Source organism: Larimichthys crocea, chromosome VII (assembly GCF_000972845.2).
Source record: "Larimichthys crocea isolate SSNF chromosome VII, L_crocea_2.0, whole genome shotgun sequence".
Lineage (NCBI taxonomy): Eukaryota > Metazoa > Chordata > Actinopteri > Sciaenidae > Larimichthys > Larimichthys crocea.
In genome coordinates, this window is record NC_040017.1 from 27355333 (window position 1) to 27376406 (window position 21074).

Here is a 21074-nt window from a genome sequence, read left to right on the forward strand (position 1 = left end):
TGAGCACAAAGTCGGTTTAAATAACTTAAAATACTTTATTGATAAAACTTTAAAAAAGAACTTAACTTGTACAAAAGAACATTCACAGTCGATCACTGCCGAGTCGTCTTGGCACGAAGTTTCTGTAACGTTTTCTGTGAAGAGACAAAAATTCTTGAGTCAGCTCCAGCATGAGCAGCATCATCTTCATATCTGACAGTTACAGTGTTTCACCTTGTGGAACTCTTTGGCCTTCAGCCTGTTCTCTGCAGACGCCTCCTGTCGGCTCCTCGCTGCTTTCTGATGCTTCACCTCCTCCAGCTGCTCGTACAGTCTGCACAGACATTCAGTCTTTTAGAAGTCATGCACAGAATCGACAACAACATCAGAGCCTCAGAATCTCACATCACCTCTGAGTCCTCTGATGCATCTCAGTAACATCCAGCTTCCTCTGCTCCGGTGTGCAGATCTTCAGCCTGCAGTCGCTCACTGAGGGAACAGAAACAAACACAGACCTGATTTACATGAAACAGTTTGACATTCTGAAACAGGGTTTCTGGATTACGTACGTGGCATTTAGAATAAAAATATTTAAGTGGTGATACTGTGTCGATTTGTCACACCCACCAAAATAAAAGCACAGACCAGTGTACACTTCCTCTTTCAAATTATATATTTTACCTGAAGGTCGACACTGGACCTTTTTCTGCTTGAAACCAGACTTGTCAGACGTCTGTTGCTCAGCCCGTCCTCCCTCTGACTTTGTGTTCGTCTTAGGCTGAGGTTCAGTCTTAGTCTTTGATTTACAGCTGACAGGTTGAGAGTCTTTAGCTTTAGACTGCTCTCTGGGTGGAGCTTGGACCTCAGGCTGAACCTTTGGACCATCTCTTCTGGACTTGATTTCCTCGACCCTGTGCGATGATCTCTGGAGCAGTGCTTGTCGTTTCTGCTGGTAGACCTGCTGCAGGTCTTGGCTCGGACCCCACTGAAACTCCAGGAAGGTCACTGAGGAGAGGGAAGGAATGAAGTTTACAATGTTGAATGAAGAACAGAAGAAAAGTCCCCCTGCAGGACTCCAACAGTAATTTTACCTGGAGGTGTTTGGTTCTCGTCCTCTGGAGTCTGTTCCACTGAGTGCGACTCCTGGAGAAGACGAGGTTTGTGTTCAGAGTTTAGAAAGTTTAACACATACAGCTGATTCACATTGTTTAACTGACAGTCACCTCTGTCTCTTTCTGTCCTTCCTCCATCACCCTGTCTGGATGTTTGCCGTCCCAGACTCCGTCTTCGTCGGTGATGGTCGTCTCTTGGTCCTGCAGAGTTGTGTCTGTCAGGCTCACGAGTGTTATCTCCGACTGCTCCAGGATGCCTTTCTCACCGCCAGCCTCCTGATGAACAGGAGAGACAAGAACACAACTCAGACAACGACATCTGAAACATGCTTTTTAAAAGTGAGTGAACAGTAAAACATAACCGTACCGACAGCTTCTCTGAGGCAGGACGAACAGTCTGCTCAGACTCCAGCTCTCTGAACGGTTCCTCAGGCTGCAGCTTCAGAGTCAGCGCATCATCACACATGGTGAGATTTGACAGACTCAGAGCGGTTAGCTCCACCTCATGGGGGTGGTGCTGGGAGGTGATGAGCTGGGAGAAAGACTCATGTAAGGCGTGGGGCGGCGTCAGGCAACTGGGCGGCTTGTCTGTCCTGAGGCGCTCAGGAGACAGTTCAGACTCGATGGACGGGTCGTTGTGGGTTTCAAACTCTTCAGGCGGTGCAGAGGCGCTCTGTTCACAGCTGGCTGGCCGACCTTCAGGAGAGTCAGGCACAGCGTGGAAGTTGACGGAGGGCTCGGCTGTTTCGTTGTGGGTGACTTCAGCCACGAGCAGGTGGAACGAGTCTGAACAATCAAAGATTAAATTAAAACCCTCAGGAGGTCTCATTCTGATTGAAGTTCATCCACTTTACTTCAATCTTTCAGACCTCACCTTCAGTCCGCTCTGGGCCCAGGTCCATTGGACTGGTTTGGTTCTGGTCCTGGGGGTGTGGATTCACAGCCGGGTCAGAGGCGCTGTGTGACGACGCTTCAGGAGGCAACGCTGGGAATGACGGCACACTGGCCTCAGTGGAAACATCGGGATCCACGCGAGTTCTTTCACCTACAAACAGATCAGTTAAAGACCAACTCAAAACTCACTCTGAGTACACTCCATTAAACACCTCACTCCCCGTACACTCCTCTACCTGAGCTCCCACTGTGGTGTCCAGTGGACTCATCCAGCTCTCCGACCAGCGGTCTCATCCGGCTCTCTTCATCCAACCACGTGGCTGATCGCTCTGACACCATCTGACCCGCATAGAAGTCGTGGCCTCCACTCAGCCAATGAGGGCTGGACTGATGGGAGAGTCGACCAATCATCCGGCTCAGAGTGGAATCCCATCCGCCTTGATCGAGGCCCACCGGCAGCCCGGGCAGCTGACCGATCATGGACGAGTGAGCCGATGGCTGACCGACCAGCTGCTCCATGGTCGAGTCCCTGTGGTCGACAGCCAAGCAGGATGATTGGTCTGCCAGCCGGCCAATCAGAGGTCTGAAAGAGTCCTGCTCTGTGCCCTCAACTGAGAAGTGCTCCAGGATTGGATCGACTGTGTTGTCCCATTCCTGTCGCAAACAAATCATCAGTTCGATGCAGCCAAATATTTAAATTATTTATTTATTCATTTTTAACTGACCTGGACACTCCTCTGTGCTGCTGCTGCGTCTGAGGGAAGACACCGACTCCTCTCTGAGACTCGAACCAAAGACTGCTGAGAGACTGAGCCGGGATCGTCCACATGAGAGCCTTCACTGTCTGAACAACAAAGACGACATCAGACTGTACCAACAGAACTTACAGCGTTAAATACTTCTTCATTTGTTCACCGAGCAGCCACCTGTTGCGGGTCGTCTACCTGCGGCTCTCCCGGTGGTGCTGAGGGAGAAGTTGAGCTCTCTCGTGTATCGGTCGATGATTCGCTGGATGCTGCTGTCACCAAACAGAGAGTCGACATCCAGAGCAGGACGGGCTGCAGTCGAGCTGTTCATGGAGAAGTTTTGACCCGACGGAGAGGAGACGTTCAGCGAATTTGCTCCTCCATCTGGTTCCACATGACGTCTGATGGGCAGAGATTTATCTAATGAAGAAGAGGGAGAATAAAGAGAGTCAGGAGATAACGGTTTATTAAAGAGACGAGTCCTGTGAATCTCATTGTGTCACCACGTTCACGCACAGCAGGAGGTGGTGAACAAGTTGATTTACATACACACAGTCTCTCACCAGTGTTTACGTTTGGCTCGTTTTGTTCAGGGTCTGTGGTGATGTAGCTGCCGCTGGAGATGGTGGTGGAGGAGAGGCAGTCAGAGTCAGGAGGCCTCTGTGCAGACTGACAAAAAAAATGTGTCAGGAGATGAACAGGAAACAAACACCTGGATTCTGGATGGACAACAGTACACACATGAAAATTTTAAGGTTCACACACACACACACACACACACACACACACAGCTCAGTTCAAGTGTAGAAACCATCATGAAATGTAATTAAACACATTCAGGTTCAGTAATTTGACATCATCGCTCAGTACACAGACACACACAGACACACACAGACACACAGACAGAGAGACACACACACACAGAGAGAGACACAGACACACACACACACACAGAGCTCAGTTCAAGTGTAGAAACCATCATGAAATGTATTTTAATTTAAAACACATTCAGGTTCAGTAATTTGACATCATCGCTCAGTACACAGACACACACACACAGACACAGAGACACACACACAGACAGACACACAGACACACACCCACACACAGAGACACACACACAGACTCACTAAAAATAAAAAATTAAAGCTTCTCGAGCTTAATCAAAGGCTGAGGCAGATTCTGCCTGAGCTCTCAGATTTGGCTACTTTTCATCATTGATCCACGACGTGTGAACCTCAGAAGGCGTTTAGTCTGTGACCCAGTTTGAAGAGCACAGAAACACTCACATGAAAGGTTTTAAACGTCCGGCGCTCTTTCACTGCAAACTGAACAAACTGTTCATTCTGTAACTTTCTAATCAGACTCTGCTGCTGTTGGTCAGAGTGGATGATTTGTTTGAGCTGGTTGTTACCTCTGTGAAGGATCTGTAGCTCGTGATCGCAGGTCCGGAGTAGTCAGCTCCTCTGCCAGAGTCAGAGGAAAGCCGTGACGTTTTCCTCACGACTGAATCTGGAAAACACGCAGAAATCTTTTTCATTTTCAAACACGGTCATTGTCCTCCCCTCTGCCCGTCGCTCTCCTCCTGCCCTCCACATACCAGATGACTCTGAGGATTCTGGAGATGTTCCAGCCTCCATCAGCAGATCCAGATGGCTGTACCTCCTCGAGCTCGCCTCTCGTCTTTCAGCAGGCCGCTGCTCGCTGCTGGACCAAGAGGGCGTCTGCAGAGTCCTGTCAGAGGACACCGACGAGTCGGACTCCTCCTGTGGATCCCAGCCCACAGTCTGTGAAGGAAGCTTCACACTGTCCTCCAGACCTGGAGAGCACAAACACCGACAGTCACTGATATTCCTCCATAAAGTTAGTCACACAGTTTATACAGCATGTGTTTCTGAGCTGACCTGTGACCAGGCTGCTGTTGACTGGCGTCTCCACCTCTTGAATAGCACTGAGCTCATGTTGTTCAGTCATCATCTTCATGACGCCCAGCCTGACGCGAGTCACTGGAGGCTTCGCTGCTCGAGGAGGAGGCAGGAGGCCTGATGCTGGGAGAGGTCCAGCAGGAACACTGCTCTGAAAGACGGGGTCTTAACAGAGAACAAAAAAACATCAATGAAGCTGCAGCGTTTGACAGAGTGGAAAATATTTTCCTCATGAAAGGAAACTGTCATTTACCAGTCTCGACGCTGTAAGATGATGATGGTTGTTGAGGAGAGTCATCTTCCTCCTGCGGCTCTTCTAGATGTGATAGAGTTCCTCCGTTAGTTTCCTGTATGGCTCGCAGCAGTGATGCAAGTAACTGACGTCGAGTTGGACCGATGCTCTCTGAAAGCGGCACTTCACTGGAGACCTCTGCACCTGGCTGAGAAAACACAGGAGTTATTTCTCTTTCCATTTATTTCTTCATACGCCAGTTTTATTGTCTCAGCTTTGATTTGTTGTCTGTACTGTAACAAAAACCCCGTGGTTCACTTACCTGTGCGTCAGTATGAATCAGAGCCTGTAACGTCTCCTTCTGTCGCCTCATCTCCTCCATCTCCACTTCCCGCCTCTGCCTCTCCTCTTCTTGTTGCTTCTTCTGCAGCTCCACTGCCTCCCTCTGCTCCAACAACCGTCTCTGAACCTCCTGCAGCTCCCGCCTCTGCTTCTCCTCCTCTGTCTGCCTTTGTTGCACCTCCATCGCCTCCCTCTGCTCCAGCAACCGTCTCTGCCTCTCCTCTTCTTGCTGCTTCTGCTGGAGCTCTACTGCCGCTCTTTGCTCCTGCATTCGTCTCTGCAGCTCCTGTCTCTGCCTCTCCTCTTCTTTCTGCCTCTGTTGCACTTCCACTGCCTCCCTCTGCTCCAGCAATCGTCTCTGAACCTCCTGCAGCTCCCATCTCTGCCTCTCCTCCTCCTCCTCTTGTTGCCTCTGCAGCTCCCATCTCTGCCTCTCCTCCTCCTCCTCTTGTTGCCTCTGCAGCTCCCGTCTCTGCCTCTCCATGTCGTCCTCTCTGGAGCTCAGGGTCCCAGTCAGCAGGGAGACATGCGGCTTAACCGCTACATGGCCTGGAAACAGAGGTGTTCTATCTGCAATGCTGGGGCCGATGACTTGGATGGGATGAGAGGTCGGCTGAAGCAGGATGCTGGTAGACTCACGTGTTGTGGACAGTTTGTGGGGCGGTGGCTTCATGGTGACTGAGACGGGTTTCACGCTGTCTGGAAGGTGCTCAGTCACTCTCTCCATTATGTTGTCAGTCAGCCAGGTAGAAACATCGGGTTTCTGGTTCTTCGCTCTGTTCCAAACAGATTCCACTTCATCTGGCAGCAACCTGGAGCAAACCCTCAAACTGGAGCCAGGAAGGTGGGGAGGTGAAGCCACCATGTCAGCCTCTCTTGTAGTGACTTCCACAGAGGGGTGTGGTCTGGCAGGGACGTATGCAGGCACTGCAGGAGTTGTTGGGAGTGACGGAGGAGCAGGAAGATGAACAGGCCCAGTACTGTGTAGCGGCGGGTGAACGAGTCCTGGAGGCACGACGGAGGGCAGCGACTGTTTGGTGGTCATGCTGTAACGGATCTGTAGAGCTCGCTGGTATTCCTCCAGCCGCTGACGAGCCACCTCCACCGACCTCTGATGAATTCTGAAATAACAGAAGTGGTTTAACAAAGAATCACAAATGTACAGCACAGGGCTCTACGATCACTGTACAGCACACTCTGTTCTTAGACCTCCTATAACTGAAGGTGATTAATCAGGTTAATCACAAAGAAGTCGTTTGTCTTCAGACTGACACACCTGTTCTGTTCCAGCAGCCTCTGTTGGTATTCTCGAATCCTTCTGCTGTGTTCATCTTCACCCGGAGGAGGCACCAGCTGTGCAGAGGTGGAGGTAACAATTATTCCTCACTGTTCAAATTCAACATCAACGGCAAAATGAGAATTCAAACTTGACCAAAGGCAGCGTACCTCACTGGACAGCCCGGAGGAGACGGAGGTGACTTCCTGGTCGAGGACAGGCACTTCCTGGGTCACAGCAGCCTTTAGGTGCTCTCTCTCCTGCTGTGCTTCAAACAGCATCTGCTCCAGTTTGGCCTTCTGCTCCTCTAACTCCTGGATCAACACCACCTGCTGCTGCTTCTCCTGCTCGAGCTCCAACTCCTGGACAAAAAAGACAAAGTTAAAGAGTGACTGCTGCTGAGCTGAAAACACATTTTCTCAGTTTTGACCAAATATCCAGTGAGGAAAAAACATTTGAGGTATCAGACGTGTTAAAGAGAACACGCGCTGTGACTGAAGAGTGAGAGTTCAGATTTATTAAATCGTTCTCAATCATCACCTCAGCAGAGGATCACACAGCTGAGAGCGACCTGTGTCCGCCATGTTTAACTTCACTTTTCATGGTTCACTGAAGAAAACCTTCAGCGTGTTTTCAAAACAGAAAACTTGTAAGTCAGGAGATGTGAAGTCTCTTCAGAGAAGGTGTGACTCTGCTCACACCTGCCTGCCTTCCACTGAAGCTGGACTGATTAATTAACGAGGAACACCTGGATCAGTTAATTCTGACCAATCAGAAAACCTCATGAAGCTGACGGGACAACAACAAAGTCTTTGGAAAAGTTTCGAAGAAAGAAAAAAGTTCATCAGCACTCAATCTTCAACTTTCTGCTTCTTAGATTTGAATTCTTTGTTGTGAGAAACTGACTTCTAGTGTCTCAACATTTTGCTCTTATGTTATTAGAACATTTGTTTCTGTATTAAGTATTAAATCTACGTTTACAGTGCACAAACATCATTGCTGCTCTGTAAAAAATATCAGTGTACCCTTTTCCTTCGTTCGTCTGTAAATTCTTGGAGTCGGACAGGAGCCGAAGTTTCTGCTTCAGCTGACGGCTCTGTTGTCTCTGAAACTGTTGAAAGTAAATATAAAAACAGAGAATTATTAACCTCACTCATGTCTCTGTTTTCTACTCAGGAGTCTTTACCTGAGAAACACAATGGAACAGAGCTCACGTTTGAGAGGACTTAATTAAAAAAAGATAAGTGAGTAAGTAAAAGAAAGCCGTTTAAATTTATCACATTGTCGTTCCAGATTTATTTTTTTACAGTTAATGATTTACCGGGTGGAGAGCGGGCGGGTTCAGGGAGTTTGTCCTTCTCCTCACTGGTCAGAGATCCCGTGTCGATGGTTGTGTCGTGCTCTGGTATCTGATTGGTGAAGGCGGTCGGCGAGTCGGCTGCGGGGACGTGACCGTTGTGTTCGCTCCAGTGAGTCCGCTGGCTCCTGATACGATCCAGGAGTTTCTTCAACGCCCGTCTGGGAGCAGGTCTGGAGGTCTCTGCTGCGAGTACAGAGAAACACTGAATGCAGCTTGACCTAAAAACTGAAATGAAGTTTTAAGTGGATCTGGAGCTTCTCTTCACCTCGTGCAGATGCTTCCTGCTCAGGGCTTCCAGCTTCTTGCTCAGTGTCATGGTGTGTGTTTTCTGCTGCTGGTGTGGGGATTTCGTCCAGCGTGATGTCCAGCTCCTGGTCCTGGTCTTGGCTGCCTGTGGACAGAGCTGGCAGAGGCTCCGGTACCAGCTGGACCACCAGATCACCTTTAACCCCTGTGATGAGACACAGTCAAGGTTAACGCTCAATACAATGAAGATTTGAGAAACAGCACACCACTGAACAGTCCTTACTCCTCTCTCCAGTGTACATGTCCTCAAAGGCGAACTCCATCTCCCTCTGGAAGTCCTCCCTCATCTCCTGTCTCTTGTAGAGAGGCTGGAAGATCTGAGCAGGCATGTGTGACACCTGCTGTCTCCTCCTCAGCAGGTCTGTCTGCTGCATGTGTTCCAGCTCCAAGAGCAAGCGCTCACGGTCCTGCACGAGGTGTTCCCTCCTCAGAGCCTGCTTCCCTCTGAGACGAGCCTTCTCCAGCTGCTCCTCTCTCCTCTGCTTCTCCTCCCTCTGGAGGTCCTGCATTCTCCTCGCCTCCAGCTCAGCTTCCTCGTGAGCGTTAGGCTGTGGACATAAATACAGATCAGACAGGAGCAGGATGGACAAACACGGGGTTATGTGTGTATGAGAATCAGATTACCTGTGTTGGGTCTGCCTCTCTGTCCACTGTGCTCTCAGGCATGTGGTAATGTGTAGCAGCAAAGGCGCTCACATCAGACTTCTTTACCACATGAGGCTTCTTTGAATCGATGTTCTGCTCGAACAAGAAAACACAATAAAACACTGTTACCTTGATGCTACACTGCACATACAAACCTTTACAACAATCTGCCAGACTCATTCTTACCAGAAACTAAAATTTGGACTTCAGATGTTTCTTTATTGTCCAACTTAAAACAGGAAAAAAACACTGTAATTCTCATGCTGATCATAAAATCACCTGAATGGGGTTTGGCGGCGGCGGCGGGAGGCTGGCCACTTTTGCCGCTCTCTCCTTTTCTGCCTGTAGCGCCTTCTTCCTGGCATTGATAGAACTGTAGAAAAAACAAAGGGAGAGACTTAAAGTTCAGTTAATTCTGATGATATTCAAACATGTGAAGTAAAGTTTGTGTTGCCTGCTCACCGGCTCTGCCTCTCTTGGTCTTTAAGCCTCTGTGATTTGAGCTCATTCAGAGCTTCTCGATAACGCTCCTCTGCTTTGCTGTGATTTTCCTCCTCCCTCTGAGCTATGGCTGCCAGGTCGGGTTCCTGTAAATAAATCAAAATGACCACACAGTCAATGACTCAGACACTGTTTTCATATTCTAGTGAGACAACTATAAATTGATCTTTTTTTTAGTATCTCCAAAATCATCTTATACGTTGTTTACATTGAGCATGACTAAAGTTTCCTTCAGGGCTGTGACAGCTTCATTACCGGGTGTGTTGTCTTCATTCATCCACAGAAACTCACGGTTTCAAGGCATAGCTGCACGGTGTTTTCTTACGTTTTCTTTTGCGCTCCTGTGTCCTTGGCCGAGAAGCTGGAGGCTCTCCTGGTAAAGTTTCTGCAGTGTGTTGAGTTTCTCCCTCTGCTGTCGCTCCCAGTCGTCCCTCAGCTCCTCCTTCAGCTGCTCGAGCTCACGCCGCCGCCTCAACTCGACCTCTCGGCGGATCTGCAGCGCGATGTACCGCTGCTGCTCCCGCACCTGAGCGTCAATAAACAAGGACACAAATAACAGTTTGAAAGAGCACAGCAAAATATTACAGGAAAAATGACCTGAACCACCAAAGACCATGAACACAGCAGAAGAAAACAAACACATAATCTCTTAGACATGTGGGTCCAAGTCCAGTGTGATTAAAGTGAACCTTCTTTGTGTTATAGTGCATGAATACAGTAATGTTAGAAAACTGTTTGTTCATTTGATAGCAAAGCAGTTTAAACACCTTCAGACTGTCTGTCTGTGGTTTACAGACATATAGCGACGTTTAAAGAGAGAGCGGATGGTAAAAGTCTGTTTACTGTGAGGACACAGCCGTGGATCAAAGTAGATTATTGAAATGTTTTCATAATTATTCATGTTTACAGTCTGACAGACAGATGTGAAGCACATTCACAGAGCAACAATAAAGATTAAACTCTCCTGGTCAGATCAGACTTATTTAAACCAGGTTTACCTGGCTGGCAGTAAGCCCGGGTTTACATTAAGCCTGGTTCAGCTCCAGCTGTGAGTGGAGCAGACAGAGGACACACCTGTTGTGTTGTTACCTGTTGTTGTGTTGTTACCTGTTGTGTTGTTACCTGTTGTGTTGTTACCTGTTGTGTTGTCACCTGTTGTGTTGTGTTGTTACCTGCTGTGTTGTCACCTGTTGTGTTGTTACCTGTTGTGTTGTTACCTGCTGTGTTGTTACCTGCTGTGTTGTTACCTGTTGTGTTGTTACCTGTTGTGTTGTTACCTGTTGTGTTGTTACCTGCTGTATTCGCAGCTTCCTCCTCCTCTCATGCTCCTCTCGGATCAGCCTGGCCTCCTCGTTGGGGCTCAGTCTGAGCTGGGAAACTTTCCTCTTCATTTTCTTCAGATTTTCTTCAGCTGGAAACAGAAACCTGAAGCAGCTCCGAGCCGTGCGGACTAATGCCGGCTAACCTCACCGAGCTGCGTCACCTGGAGTCCGGCGGCTTCTTTTAAGAGACATTTAAAATGTGGAACAAATGTTCCTTTAACACATAAAGGCTAAACAAAGAGTCTAAACCGAGCCAGATGTTTGTTTATCATGTGTAACCCGGGCCAACCCGGGACAACCCGAAGAGCTGCTGAGCGTTTTTGTCCCCGACGTCACATCCGGCGGTTTAAACTGCCCGCCGCGAGCTTCCCGCCTCCTTCTCATGTTACAAACGTCTAAAATAATTTATTTTAATTAATAAATTAAATTAAAACGATTAATTAATCTAAAAACAAATGAACACAAAGCAACATAAATATATTCAATTAAAAAATAATAATAATGAAACTGCCTCTAAAACCAACGAAGAAGAAGCGGCCGTTACCGCCACGCCAGGGGGCGGCAGAGAGAGGGAGCGAAGAAGAATGAGCCGCTCAGTGTGCTGCTGGAAAACACTCCGAGACTCACCTGAATAACTTCACACCTGTTCATCTGCTCACATCTGCGGCTCCACTGAACAACACAGGTGAGATCTACACGAGGACAATCCTGTGCTGTCATCTGGACTTTCTCCTTCAAGCTGCGAGCTCTTTGTTTACCCTGTGAGAGGAGCTAACGGCGGCTAGCTTCAGAGCTAGCAACACAGTCAGATGTAGCTGAAGCTGTTTGTTTGTTTATTTATTTATTTATTTATTTATTTATTTATTTATGCAAACTTTGAGCGCCAACACACAGCTCACGTGGAGTCATGAACACTTTGAATGAATGAATGAATGAACATGGCAACTTTTAGGTGACTGTACCTGACTCTGCCTGCCTGTCTGTCTGTCTGTCTGTCTGTCTGTCTGTCTGTCTGTCTGTCTGTCTGTCTGTCTGTCTGCCTGTCTGCCTGTCTGTCTGCCTGTCTGTCTGCCTGTCTGTCTGTCTGTCTGTCTGTCTTCCTCCTGTCAGCCCTGTCATCATGTCTGGTGGTCCAGCAGTGAGGGTCAGCATCGAGTCTTCCTGTGAGAAGCAGGTGCAGGAAGTGGCCCTGGATGGCACAGAGACGTACGTCCCACCTCTGTCCATGTCCCAGAACTTGGCAAAGTTGGCACAAAGAATCGACTTCAGCCAAGGATCGGACTCGGAGGAGGAAGGAGCCGAGGGCGAGCCCAGGGACCGGGAGTGGGGCAAGCAGGAGACAGAGGAAGAGGAAGGTAATGTGTGCTTGGACAGAAAGCCTGACACCAGCTGATGATCTAGAACTGATTCTGTGTCTCTGTTAGAAGCTCTGACCTGTGGTTTGTTCACGCAGGCACCGTGAAGTTTCAGCCGTCTCTTTGGCCCTGGGACTCGGTGCGTAACAACCTGCGCAGTGCCCTGACAGAGATGTGTGTGCTCCACGATGTGCTCAGTGTGGTGAAGGAGAAGAAGTACATGGCCTTAGATCCCGTGTCTCAGGATCCAACAGCTGGCAAGGTAAACTGCTCCAGAATAATGTCACTAAACATCTGCAGGAGGAGCAGCACTGACGAAATGTTCAAATATGATGATGGTCTTTGGTTTATATTTCCTGTGAAGAGCGGTGCACCTTCTCTGGCAATCCGTTTTTTAAATGTTTCACACACTGTCTGTTCATGCAGACTCCGCAGGTGTTCCAGCTGATCAGTAAAAAGAAGTCACTGGGCACAGCAGCGCAGCTCCTCCTGAAGGGAGCAGAGAAGCTCAGTAAGTCAGTCGCAGAGAACCAGGAGAACAGGCGGCAGAGAGACTTCAACTCAGAGCTGCTGCGACTCCGCTCACAGTGGAAACTCCGCAAAGTGGGAGACAAGATCCTGGGAGACCTCAGCTACCGGAGTGCAGGTGATGAGGCCTCGCGTGTGTTCTGCACAGTAATGTGAGGAGATTTTTGACTTGTAGTCTAACATGTTTTGACTGTTTACCCACTCAGGCTCTCTTTTTCCTCACCACGGCACGTTTGAGGTGATCAAGAACACCGACATTGATCTGGACAAAAAGATCCCAGAGGATTACTGTCCTCTTGACGTCCAGATCCCCAGTGATTTGGAGGGATCTGCTTATATCAAGGTGAGAAGGGAAACAAGGCGTGGATCGACATGTGTCTCCACAATGTCTTTAGTCACATTGCTGTCACCTGCAAACAGCCACATGTTTTTGTAGTTGTAATAATGTTCTGTTTATGTCTTCAGGTGTCCATCCAGAAACAGGCTCCAGATATCGGTGATCTGGGAACTGTCAACCTGTTCAGGAGGCCGCCGAAGGCCAAAGCTGGTACAGTTCAATACTCAGAGACTTCTGACAAATGTTTTATAACTGGTTCAGTAACTGTGCGAATCTCCACCTGTAAAACTAGTAAATGTCATCTCTGAAAATTCTCTTTACCTGATCGCTCTTCATCCTGCTGCCATCTCCTCTTACCTTCTTCCTTGTCTGTGCAGGTACCCAGGCGTGGCACGTGAAGCTCGAGGCGGCTCAGAACGTCTTGCTCTGTAAGGAGATCTTTGCTCAGCTGTCCAGGGAAGCTGTCCAGATTAAATCGCAGATCCCTCACATTGTTGTGAAGAATCAGATCATCTCCCAGCCCTTCCCAGGTCAGCATGCACATGACAACCTTAGTTTACAGTCATAGTTCATCCAGAGTTCAGTTGACTGATGAAACTTTATTAATCAAACATTCCTGCTTTATGTTTTTATCATCTCTGTGGCTCTGGATCAGATTAAATAAACACACTTTAACTTTGTTTGTTCCTGTGATTTTTAGGTCTGCAGCTCTCCATCTCACTGTGCCACTCCACGGGAGAGAAGAAGAACCAGCGGGCATCCCCGGAGAAACCCAAACCAGACGACCACCTTTACGTACTGGAACACAACCTGCATCAAATGATGAGAGAGGTAAACACTGCATGAAGTCCATGTGCATCTCACCAGATGTTACTGTCTATGTAAATATGAATATACTGAAAATATCAAACCATACTTCTGTTTCAGTTCCACAAACAGCAGCTGAGCTCTGTGGTGATGCCACATCCTGCCAGCGCCCCATTTGGCCACAAACGCCTGCGCCTAGCGGGCCCAATGGCCTACGACAAAGCTGAGATCTCCAGCCTGCAGCAGAGCGAGGGGCTGCTCGAGAAGATCATCAAACAGGCCAAACACATCTTCCTACGCAGCAGGTGAAAAGGGAGGTCTGACATGATCACAGAAACGACTGCCAGTGGTCATAACTTTACATCACAGCATTTTAATATCAGTGGCAGCAGCCGTTATTCAACCATGCAGCTGTGTGTTACAGCAGGAAATAGTTATGTAAATATATCATGTTAATACAGGCAGAAGTAGTTTCTTATGTCGTTGTTTACACTGGAAATTCCTGCAAAGTAATATTTGCAGTAAGCAAATATGCAGTATGCAAATAACACTCCCAACATGTGCCTCACTATGTGCACTGCCACCTTTGGCCAAAAGGTGGCGTGCTCTGTCTTTGATCATCACAGTTTTAAACATTTGAAATGTTTAGGTATTTTATTAAAGCAGTGTCGACTCTCTAACGCTGAGTGAATCCCTGCTGTAGACGTCGTTCCTTCATAATTAATGTTTGTGTTTGTGATCTCCAGGACGGCGCGGACCATCGACAGCCTGGCCAGCCGCATAGAGGACCCTCAGATTCAGGCTCACTGGTCCAATATCAACGACGTGTACGAGTCCAGCGTCAAAGTGCTCATCACCTCTCAGGGCTACGAGCAGATCTGCAAGTAAGTGTGAAGGCAGAGTGAAGAACCAGGAGAGGCCTCACATGCCACCCATCTCATATTTAACATGTTTCTTGTGTGTTTAGGTCCATCCAGCTGCAGCTGAACATCGGCGTCGAGCAGATTAAAGTGGTGCACAGAGATGGACGTGGAATCACGCTCTCCCACCAGGAGCAGGAGCTGCAGGACTTCCTCCTCTCACAGGTATCACAGACGCCTTCACTCACAGCTGGTGAAGGAGGCTGTAAGCAGTGTGTCTGACATGACTTCACTTGTTGCATACTGAGCTCCATGTGTTCATCTTGTGTCGTTACAGATGTCGCAGCATCAGGTGCATGCAGTTCAACAGCTGGCCAAAGTGATGGGCTGGCACGTGTTGAGCTTCAGTAACCATGTCGGCCTGGGCCCGGTGGAGAGCATCGGAAACGCCTCCGCTGTCACTGTCGCCTCTCCCAACGGAGAGTACGCTATCTCAGGTGAGACGAGGGAAACATCAAAGTCATGTTTGATGCAGCTGTTCAAGTTTATTTTACTTTGTCCACTGAATGAGTTCTCAGATATCCAGTACAACTTACTGGCTCAGTAGCTAAATAATGTTGACCTATCCGTTTCATGAGGCTTTTGTGTCATTATCTCAGACCAGCATGCATTGCAGCACAGATAAGATCTTTTACATTTTGACTCATTGGGCTCGATTTTAAGGAGAGCAGCTCTTCTATTGTTCTCACTGTTGCTATCTTTCTTTGTGGGAATGTGTGGAGCTGAGTGTAACTGGGCCACACCCAGCCTCTGCTGACTGTGGACATTTTGAAAGAAGAAGAAGGAATTCAGTCAAGATCAGAGAGACAGGTCGACACAAGCCGAGGGATCATCGTCAGAGCAAATCGGAACACTTCACCACGAGATAAATCCACAAACGTTTAATTTGAACATCATAAAATAATGTTGACTAGAAACGGCAAGCAGTTAATGATAAAGTAATACTAATTATCCTCACATGACCAAGAATTAAAGGTGTTTCCACCACTGTAGTTCGATTTTACAAGAGAAGTTCTTCTTCGTCTTCACACTGACCACGAGGAGTAAGCATGAAGTCAGACATCAGGGTGTCATCAGGACTCGTGTGGGGAGGTTTAGCAGCACCTAATGCTTCTGTGGTGTGTTATGTCTCAAAGAACTCATGAAAGAAATAAGTATTATGAGGCATGTTATGAATAATGACTAACAGGTAGAGACAAGACGACAAGGGGCATCTTGTACAGTAATGACTGAGGGCTTCATACACTGACTGAGTACAGTACAGGCACACAAGTTTTAACATCCACGCTGACGTGCAGATCCCTGAACAGGTTTCATGATCAGCACATGAACTTATATGTGGTTTAGCATTTGAAACTGCTAAAATCATAAAATCCAGTGGCTGGTTCAAGTGAACAGCACCAGATTCTGGTTTGAAGCAGACCACGACCACCCTTTTCAAGCGGTCTTGGTTCAGTTGTTCAGGTCTGGTGTGAAAGGTATGTGCGTAAGCACCCTCAGTATGGATGTATTAGTATAATAGGATAGTCACTGACTCGTGTCTGTGTGTGTCTGTCTGGCTATTCAGTGCGCAATGGTCCAGAGAGCGGATGCAAAGTCTTGGTCCAGTTCCCTCGCAGCCAGACCAAAGAGCTGCCGAAGAGCGACGTCATCCAGGAGGCCAAGTGGAGTCACCTCAGAGGGCCGTGCAAAGAGGTCCACTGGAGCAAGATGGAGGGACGAAACTTCGTCTACAAGATGGAGCTCCTCATGGCCGCACTGACTCCCTGTCCTTAGATACATCATCTATCTGCGGACTCGTGAACCGACCGTCAGCTCCCACAGAGAATCCTCTTCATGTAGATCTTCAGCCCATTGCACATTGTTTTACAGACACGACAGCCTCATTTTCCTTCTTTCACTCAACTCATGGACTTTTTGAACACTGCCATAAACTTCCACGTCCAGTAGCGTCTACTCTGTTTTTAATGATGTGGAGTGTGGGTATACCTCAAACTGTTTGATACAAAATAAAAAGCAGAGTCTGCGTATTTGTGCCCTCTTAAACAGACTAAATCTCTCAATTAGATGTTTTCTGAAGACTTCTGGTCAACATGTAGTGTTCCTGTAGTCTGTAGAGCTTTTTCCTCATCACATGTCTGTTTGAACAACAGCACTTTAGTCCGATTTATCAGCTTTAAGAAGAACTGTGTGTGTGGTTTTAGTTCAGGTTTAGAGATCTGAAAAGTGGTTTCATGATTCTCGCTGTCTGAAGTCTGATACAGACTACCTGCTCTATAAATTTAAAGGTTTTTTCCAACACATAATTTAAGTTTAAAAGAATCACACGATCCGTTTGCTTTGACAATAAATAGAGTAGCATTGTTTTCCAGTGTGAGTGACATATTTACATTCAGTGTCAGCAGTGAGATGTGAATGAATATTTAAGACAAAATGTAAACATAGGACAGATCTTCTTGATACACAGTCTTTGAGAATTGACGAGTCATCTTCTCCGGTGTCTCTGGCACAGCGAGACGTCCATCAGAGAGGCTGCAGCTCAGTTGCGTCATTTTCTGCATAAAGGAGGAATTAAAGTTTGTCAGTACGCAACATACTTATGTAACAGACCTTTGTACTCAACACAATAGAAAAACCTCAGCCCACATTCAAACCCAGGAAGCTATATTTAACATTTCACACGATGCAGAAGTTAAAAAAAAAGAAAGAAGTAAACTAACTACTACCTCAAATATATTTTAGAGTTTATGTCTTTAATTGGGATCCTGTATATAATATGTTTGTTTAAATAACTATCTCATCATGGTGGTGTTGTAATCACAGCACTTCTTCTCTGCACACAGAAGGTTTATTTCTCTCAAGTTTTGTTCACACATTTGTTCCCCTTGACCTCCATCCACCTGCCAGGTGTGGCAGCATATCAAGGTGCTGATCAAACAGCATGAGTGTGACACAGGTGTGTCTTGGACTGGTCACAATAAAAGGCCGCTCTAAAATGTGCAGTTTTATCTTGGAAGGGGATATTTAATGGGCACTGAACTGTGCTGAACTCTGCCTCTGATTGGCTTACCCTGATATTCAAACAAAGGTGACGAGTACTAACCAATCAGAGGTAAGACAAGGGCGAGACACTTTGCCCTCCTGGAAAAAAATTTGGCATCTGTCGCCTTGTTTGAAATAGCTACAATTCAGTGCCTAATAAATTTATCAAATATAAAAGTGCACATTTTAGAGCGGCCTTTTATTGTCCAAGGCAAACCTGTGTCACACTCCGGCTGTTAAATTATGAAAAATAAGAGCGAAACCTTCAGTGTTCTTTCACTTTACAGACTTGTTCTTCACGTTTGTCTTACCTGGCATCTGTTTCCTGCGTCTCCAGGCTACTATCTTCCTGTAGGCCTTGTCTAGCAGCCACATGGACAGCATGAGAAGGCCAGCCAAACAGGCCAGTGCTAAGGCTGACACAGACAGGTACTGTAGATCTTCATACAGCACCTCTGGAGGACAGGGACACAGGAGCTCAATCATATTTACTCAGGTCACATTTATTCAGGTTACTACTAAACAAGCTCTGGCACTGACTAGACAAAGATGTTTTAATATCAGGAATTGTAAGAAATATTTAGATTATACTGTCAAGGTCACACATAGTTACATATCATCCTTTGAATGGGTTATATCAGGTTATAATCCTTATCAAGAGCAGACAAATACATTCTGGTATTTTCTGATGAATAACTGTGATAAACTCAAAGTCCCTGTTATAAGATCTTTCACTGCCTTCACAGATACTGGAGTGACAGTGTCATAAACGTGCCATAAAATGTGGAATGTTGCCAGTTTTGTATTCCTGTGAACTTCATTCATTGTTCAGCTAACTTCAGCAGCAGAATACACTGCGACTGAACGTGCAACCTTCTGGTTAACGAGCTTCTAATATCCACAGACAGGCTTGGGAAACTTGGGCAGGGCAACTTTCATCATTCTTTTACCCAAACAAATGTTACCACGATGCTGTTGAGCAAGACTGCTTCAGACAGTGGTTTTTATTTCATGAATCAGCTCATCCTGTTCTTCCTGCTCATGAGTTCTTTGGTACGTTCGTTATGCAGAGAGACATTTTTCACTCACCGTTGACTTTCAGGACATGTCCAGCATCTTTGCTGTTTCCTGTTGTTTCTGTGACAGTGATCACGTAGTATCCGCCGTCCTGCAGCCGCAGGTCTGACAGGCCCATGGAGCCATTTCTGTAGGGCTGCACTCTGCTGCTGTAATCCACCGTTATGTTGGTGTACACCCCCGGCTGCCAAGTCCCTATGGTGCGGCTCACCGCTCCTGACATAAAAGTCCATTGTATGGTGGGGATCCCAATGCAGGCTACATCCACTGAGAAAAACACATCCTCCTGCACCGACCGGGTGAGGCTCCTCTGGGGAGAATTAATGGAGATGGCTCCAGCTTCCAAAGAGACAGAGATGAAGAGATGTGAATATAAAATACAGATGTAGATATGTAGATAGATTGACTTTCACCTTTCACAGTTTTTGCTACTGTTTAACCTTCCAGATTAGATTATGTTATGATTACAGCAGCGACATTTCACTGTATGACACAATACAGCTCCATAAAGAAATCAAACATTACCTCAGGTTTTGCATCTTTTAACATTTAGTCACTGTTTCTCTTGCAACAGTTTCTGTGACTCACTAGTTTTAAATTCCGCGTGCAGCCTGAAGTGTGCTATTCTGTCCGTGCTGGAGGAATGAAACCTGTCAAACAGGCTAAATATAACCAGCAGGATTGGCCCCGTGTCTGTTTTGGCTGCCCCTCATTTAATATTCTCACAGGAGTTTCAGCGTTGGATCTGGTTCTTCTGGTGGTGGTTGTTTGTTTTAATGAGGCACTGGCCAAGAATTTAACTGAGAATGCCAACGGTGACTAAGACACAAGAAACAAGTGTGGGAAAGAGTACCTGTCCATTTTTTCACTGTTAAAATCATGCAATAAACTTCATCTCACATGTATTCGCGTTCTTATCGTGGGTCTGTGTAAATAAAGAACTTGTCAGAGCCTCTATCATAGCTGTGATGCGCTCTTTCCACATTCTTTAGATAGATAGATGAGTGTGAACAAGGACAATCTGATGTTTACATGTACACCTCCATGTGTGTGTCCTGATGCACAGTTTCAGACACAAAACCTGAGACACATTGAGTTCTCTGTGCAGTTTCTATTAGAAGGGCTCGTCCTATGTATTTAGTCCTGAACAAATATAGCACTGCCATACAGGCATGCTGTCAAACACAATAGTCAAGTATGGGAGCTCTGTGCAGAGAATAATCATTAACATGTGCTGGAATGCTTACCTAAGTGACACATATATAATGTGATGCTGAGAAACACAGCAACATCTTGAAGATCCCAGAGCCTAAAATGCCACATTAGAATCCCAGACCCATTGGTCGCACCACAGAAGAAGAATCTCCTCTGGGTTTTGTTACATCCTGAAGTATTCCTCTTTTTCTTGCTCCGCTCCTCGTTCCCAGGATCTCCTTTCCCACTCTTCTGCCTGCAGCACCCTGTTTTGATGAGAAATCAGAGAGTCCGTCAGAGCAGTGTGGAGTTTCCCTCCTCTCTCTCTCAGCGCTGTGCTGGATGTGTCTTCATACCTGAGCAAGTTACTGCCAGCCAGCCCACACCTATCAGACAGGTCGAGCCAGAGATTACTGAGCAAACATGTACTCAGCGCTCTGTGCTCTCACACATGCACACACCTCCCACCATGTACACTTCAAGCGAGAGAGCTATGGAACAAACAGACACACATCCTCCTCGGTTTACTGATTACCACCAACAATCCCTCCCCGCCCAGAAACACTCACCTGTTTACGCAGACACACTATCTCAAAATGAAACCAGGATAGGCTGAATCACCTGGTATCACACACTGAGGCACACCTGGTAAAACACGTCAAACAGGAAGTGTACATGCACACATGCTGTATGCAGCAAGAAACAAACACACACACAGTGAAGTGACCTTTCAATTGCACAAGGCTTGTATGCTTATTAAGATAGATAGATAGATAGATAGATAGATAGATAGATAGATAGATAGATAGATAGATAGATAGATAGATGTTTTACCAGTCTGTGGTGGTGGTCTTCTTCTATGTTGTGGTGAGTGCTGGGGAGGAAGCAGCAAGAAGACGGACACAGCTCGTGTGGACAAACTGCTGAGGATGGCTGGCTCAGTGGTGACAGTGGCAGAGAGAAGGACCCTGCACAACATGTGCACCAGGCAGAGGAGTGTGTTCACCATCACCAGACAGAGGAGTGTGTTCACCATCACCAGACAGAGGAGTGTGTTCACCAGGCAGAGGAGTGTGTTCACCAGACAGAGGAGTGTGTTCACCAGGCAGAGGAGTGTGTTCAGTGGCAGACAGCTGTTCCTACCCTGCTCCACAGACAGACTCAGAAACTCTCT

The 21074-nt window shown here is 47.1% G+C and overlaps 3 protein-coding genes across 8 annotated transcripts; 1 reads left to right on the forward strand and 2 right to left on the reverse strand.

The window, feature by feature from the left end:
* Nucleotides 1-15: 15 nt before the first annotated feature.
* cep295 (centrosomal protein 295) lies at nucleotides 16-10991 on the reverse strand. 3 transcript variants are annotated; one of them, XM_027279901.1, is made up of 29 exons: nucleotides 10611-10991; nucleotides 9644-9844; nucleotides 9280-9404; nucleotides 9097-9190; nucleotides 8797-8910; nucleotides 8396-8720; nucleotides 8132-8317; nucleotides 7828-8046; nucleotides 7532-7620; nucleotides 6677-6868; nucleotides 6507-6583; nucleotides 5670-6351; nucleotides 5211-5630; nucleotides 4910-5096; nucleotides 4636-4821; nucleotides 4332-4550; nucleotides 4146-4243; nucleotides 3295-3400; nucleotides 2930-3151; nucleotides 2711-2829; nucleotides 2222-2639; nucleotides 1966-2136; nucleotides 1459-1877; nucleotides 1203-1367; nucleotides 1071-1122; nucleotides 661-984; nucleotides 390-468; nucleotides 214-313; nucleotides 16-134 (listed from the first exon to the last, which is right to left on the reverse strand). In XM_027279901.1, the coding sequence occupies exons 1-29, from the start codon at nucleotides 10707-10709 to the stop codon at nucleotides 93-95; spliced, it is 5730 nt and encodes a 1909-aa protein (XP_027135702.1). In that variant the 5' UTR covers nucleotides 10710-10991; the 3' UTR covers nucleotides 16-92. The 3 variants fall into 3 exon arrangements, with proteins under 3 accessions (XP_027135702.1, XP_027135703.1, XP_027135701.1); XM_027279902.1 differs by having other exon boundaries at nucleotides 7532-7617; nucleotides 7828-8049; XM_027279900.1 differs by having other exon boundaries at nucleotides 7828-8049.
* Nucleotides 10992-11174: 183 nt separating this feature from the next.
* med17 (mediator complex subunit 17) lies at nucleotides 11175-16660 on the forward strand. Its single transcript, XM_010755160.3, has 13 exons — nucleotides 11175-11325; nucleotides 11751-11995; nucleotides 12094-12257; nucleotides 12422-12641; nucleotides 12730-12866; nucleotides 12989-13070; nucleotides 13238-13390; nucleotides 13561-13691; nucleotides 13788-13972; nucleotides 14414-14551; nucleotides 14635-14752; nucleotides 14865-15024; nucleotides 16155-16660. The coding sequence occupies exons 2-13, from the start codon at nucleotides 11761-11763 to the stop codon at nucleotides 16361-16363; spliced, it is 1932 nt and encodes a 643-aa protein (XP_010753462.3). The 5' UTR covers nucleotides 11175-11325; nucleotides 11751-11760; the 3' UTR covers nucleotides 16364-16660.
* Nucleotides 16661-16794: 134 nt separating this feature from the next.
* On the reverse strand, nucleotides 16795-20921 carry vstm5 (V-set and transmembrane domain containing 5). 4 transcript variants are annotated; one of them, XM_027279915.1, is made up of 6 exons: nucleotides 20470-20921; nucleotides 20257-20286; nucleotides 19954-20166; nucleotides 18719-19045; nucleotides 17941-18084; nucleotides 16795-17142 (listed from the first exon to the last, which is right to left on the reverse strand). In XM_027279915.1, the coding sequence occupies exons 3-6, from the start codon at nucleotides 20027-20029 to the stop codon at nucleotides 17111-17113; spliced, it is 579 nt and encodes a 192-aa protein (XP_027135716.1). In that variant the 5' UTR covers nucleotides 20030-20166; nucleotides 20257-20286; nucleotides 20470-20921; the 3' UTR covers nucleotides 16795-17110. The 4 variants fall into 4 exon arrangements, with proteins under 4 accessions (XP_027135716.1, XP_027135715.1, XP_027135717.1 ...); XM_027279914.1 differs by having other exon boundaries at nucleotides 20257-20391; XM_027279916.1 differs by lacking the exon at nucleotides 20257-20286.
* Nucleotides 20922-21074: the final 153 nt, after the last annotated feature.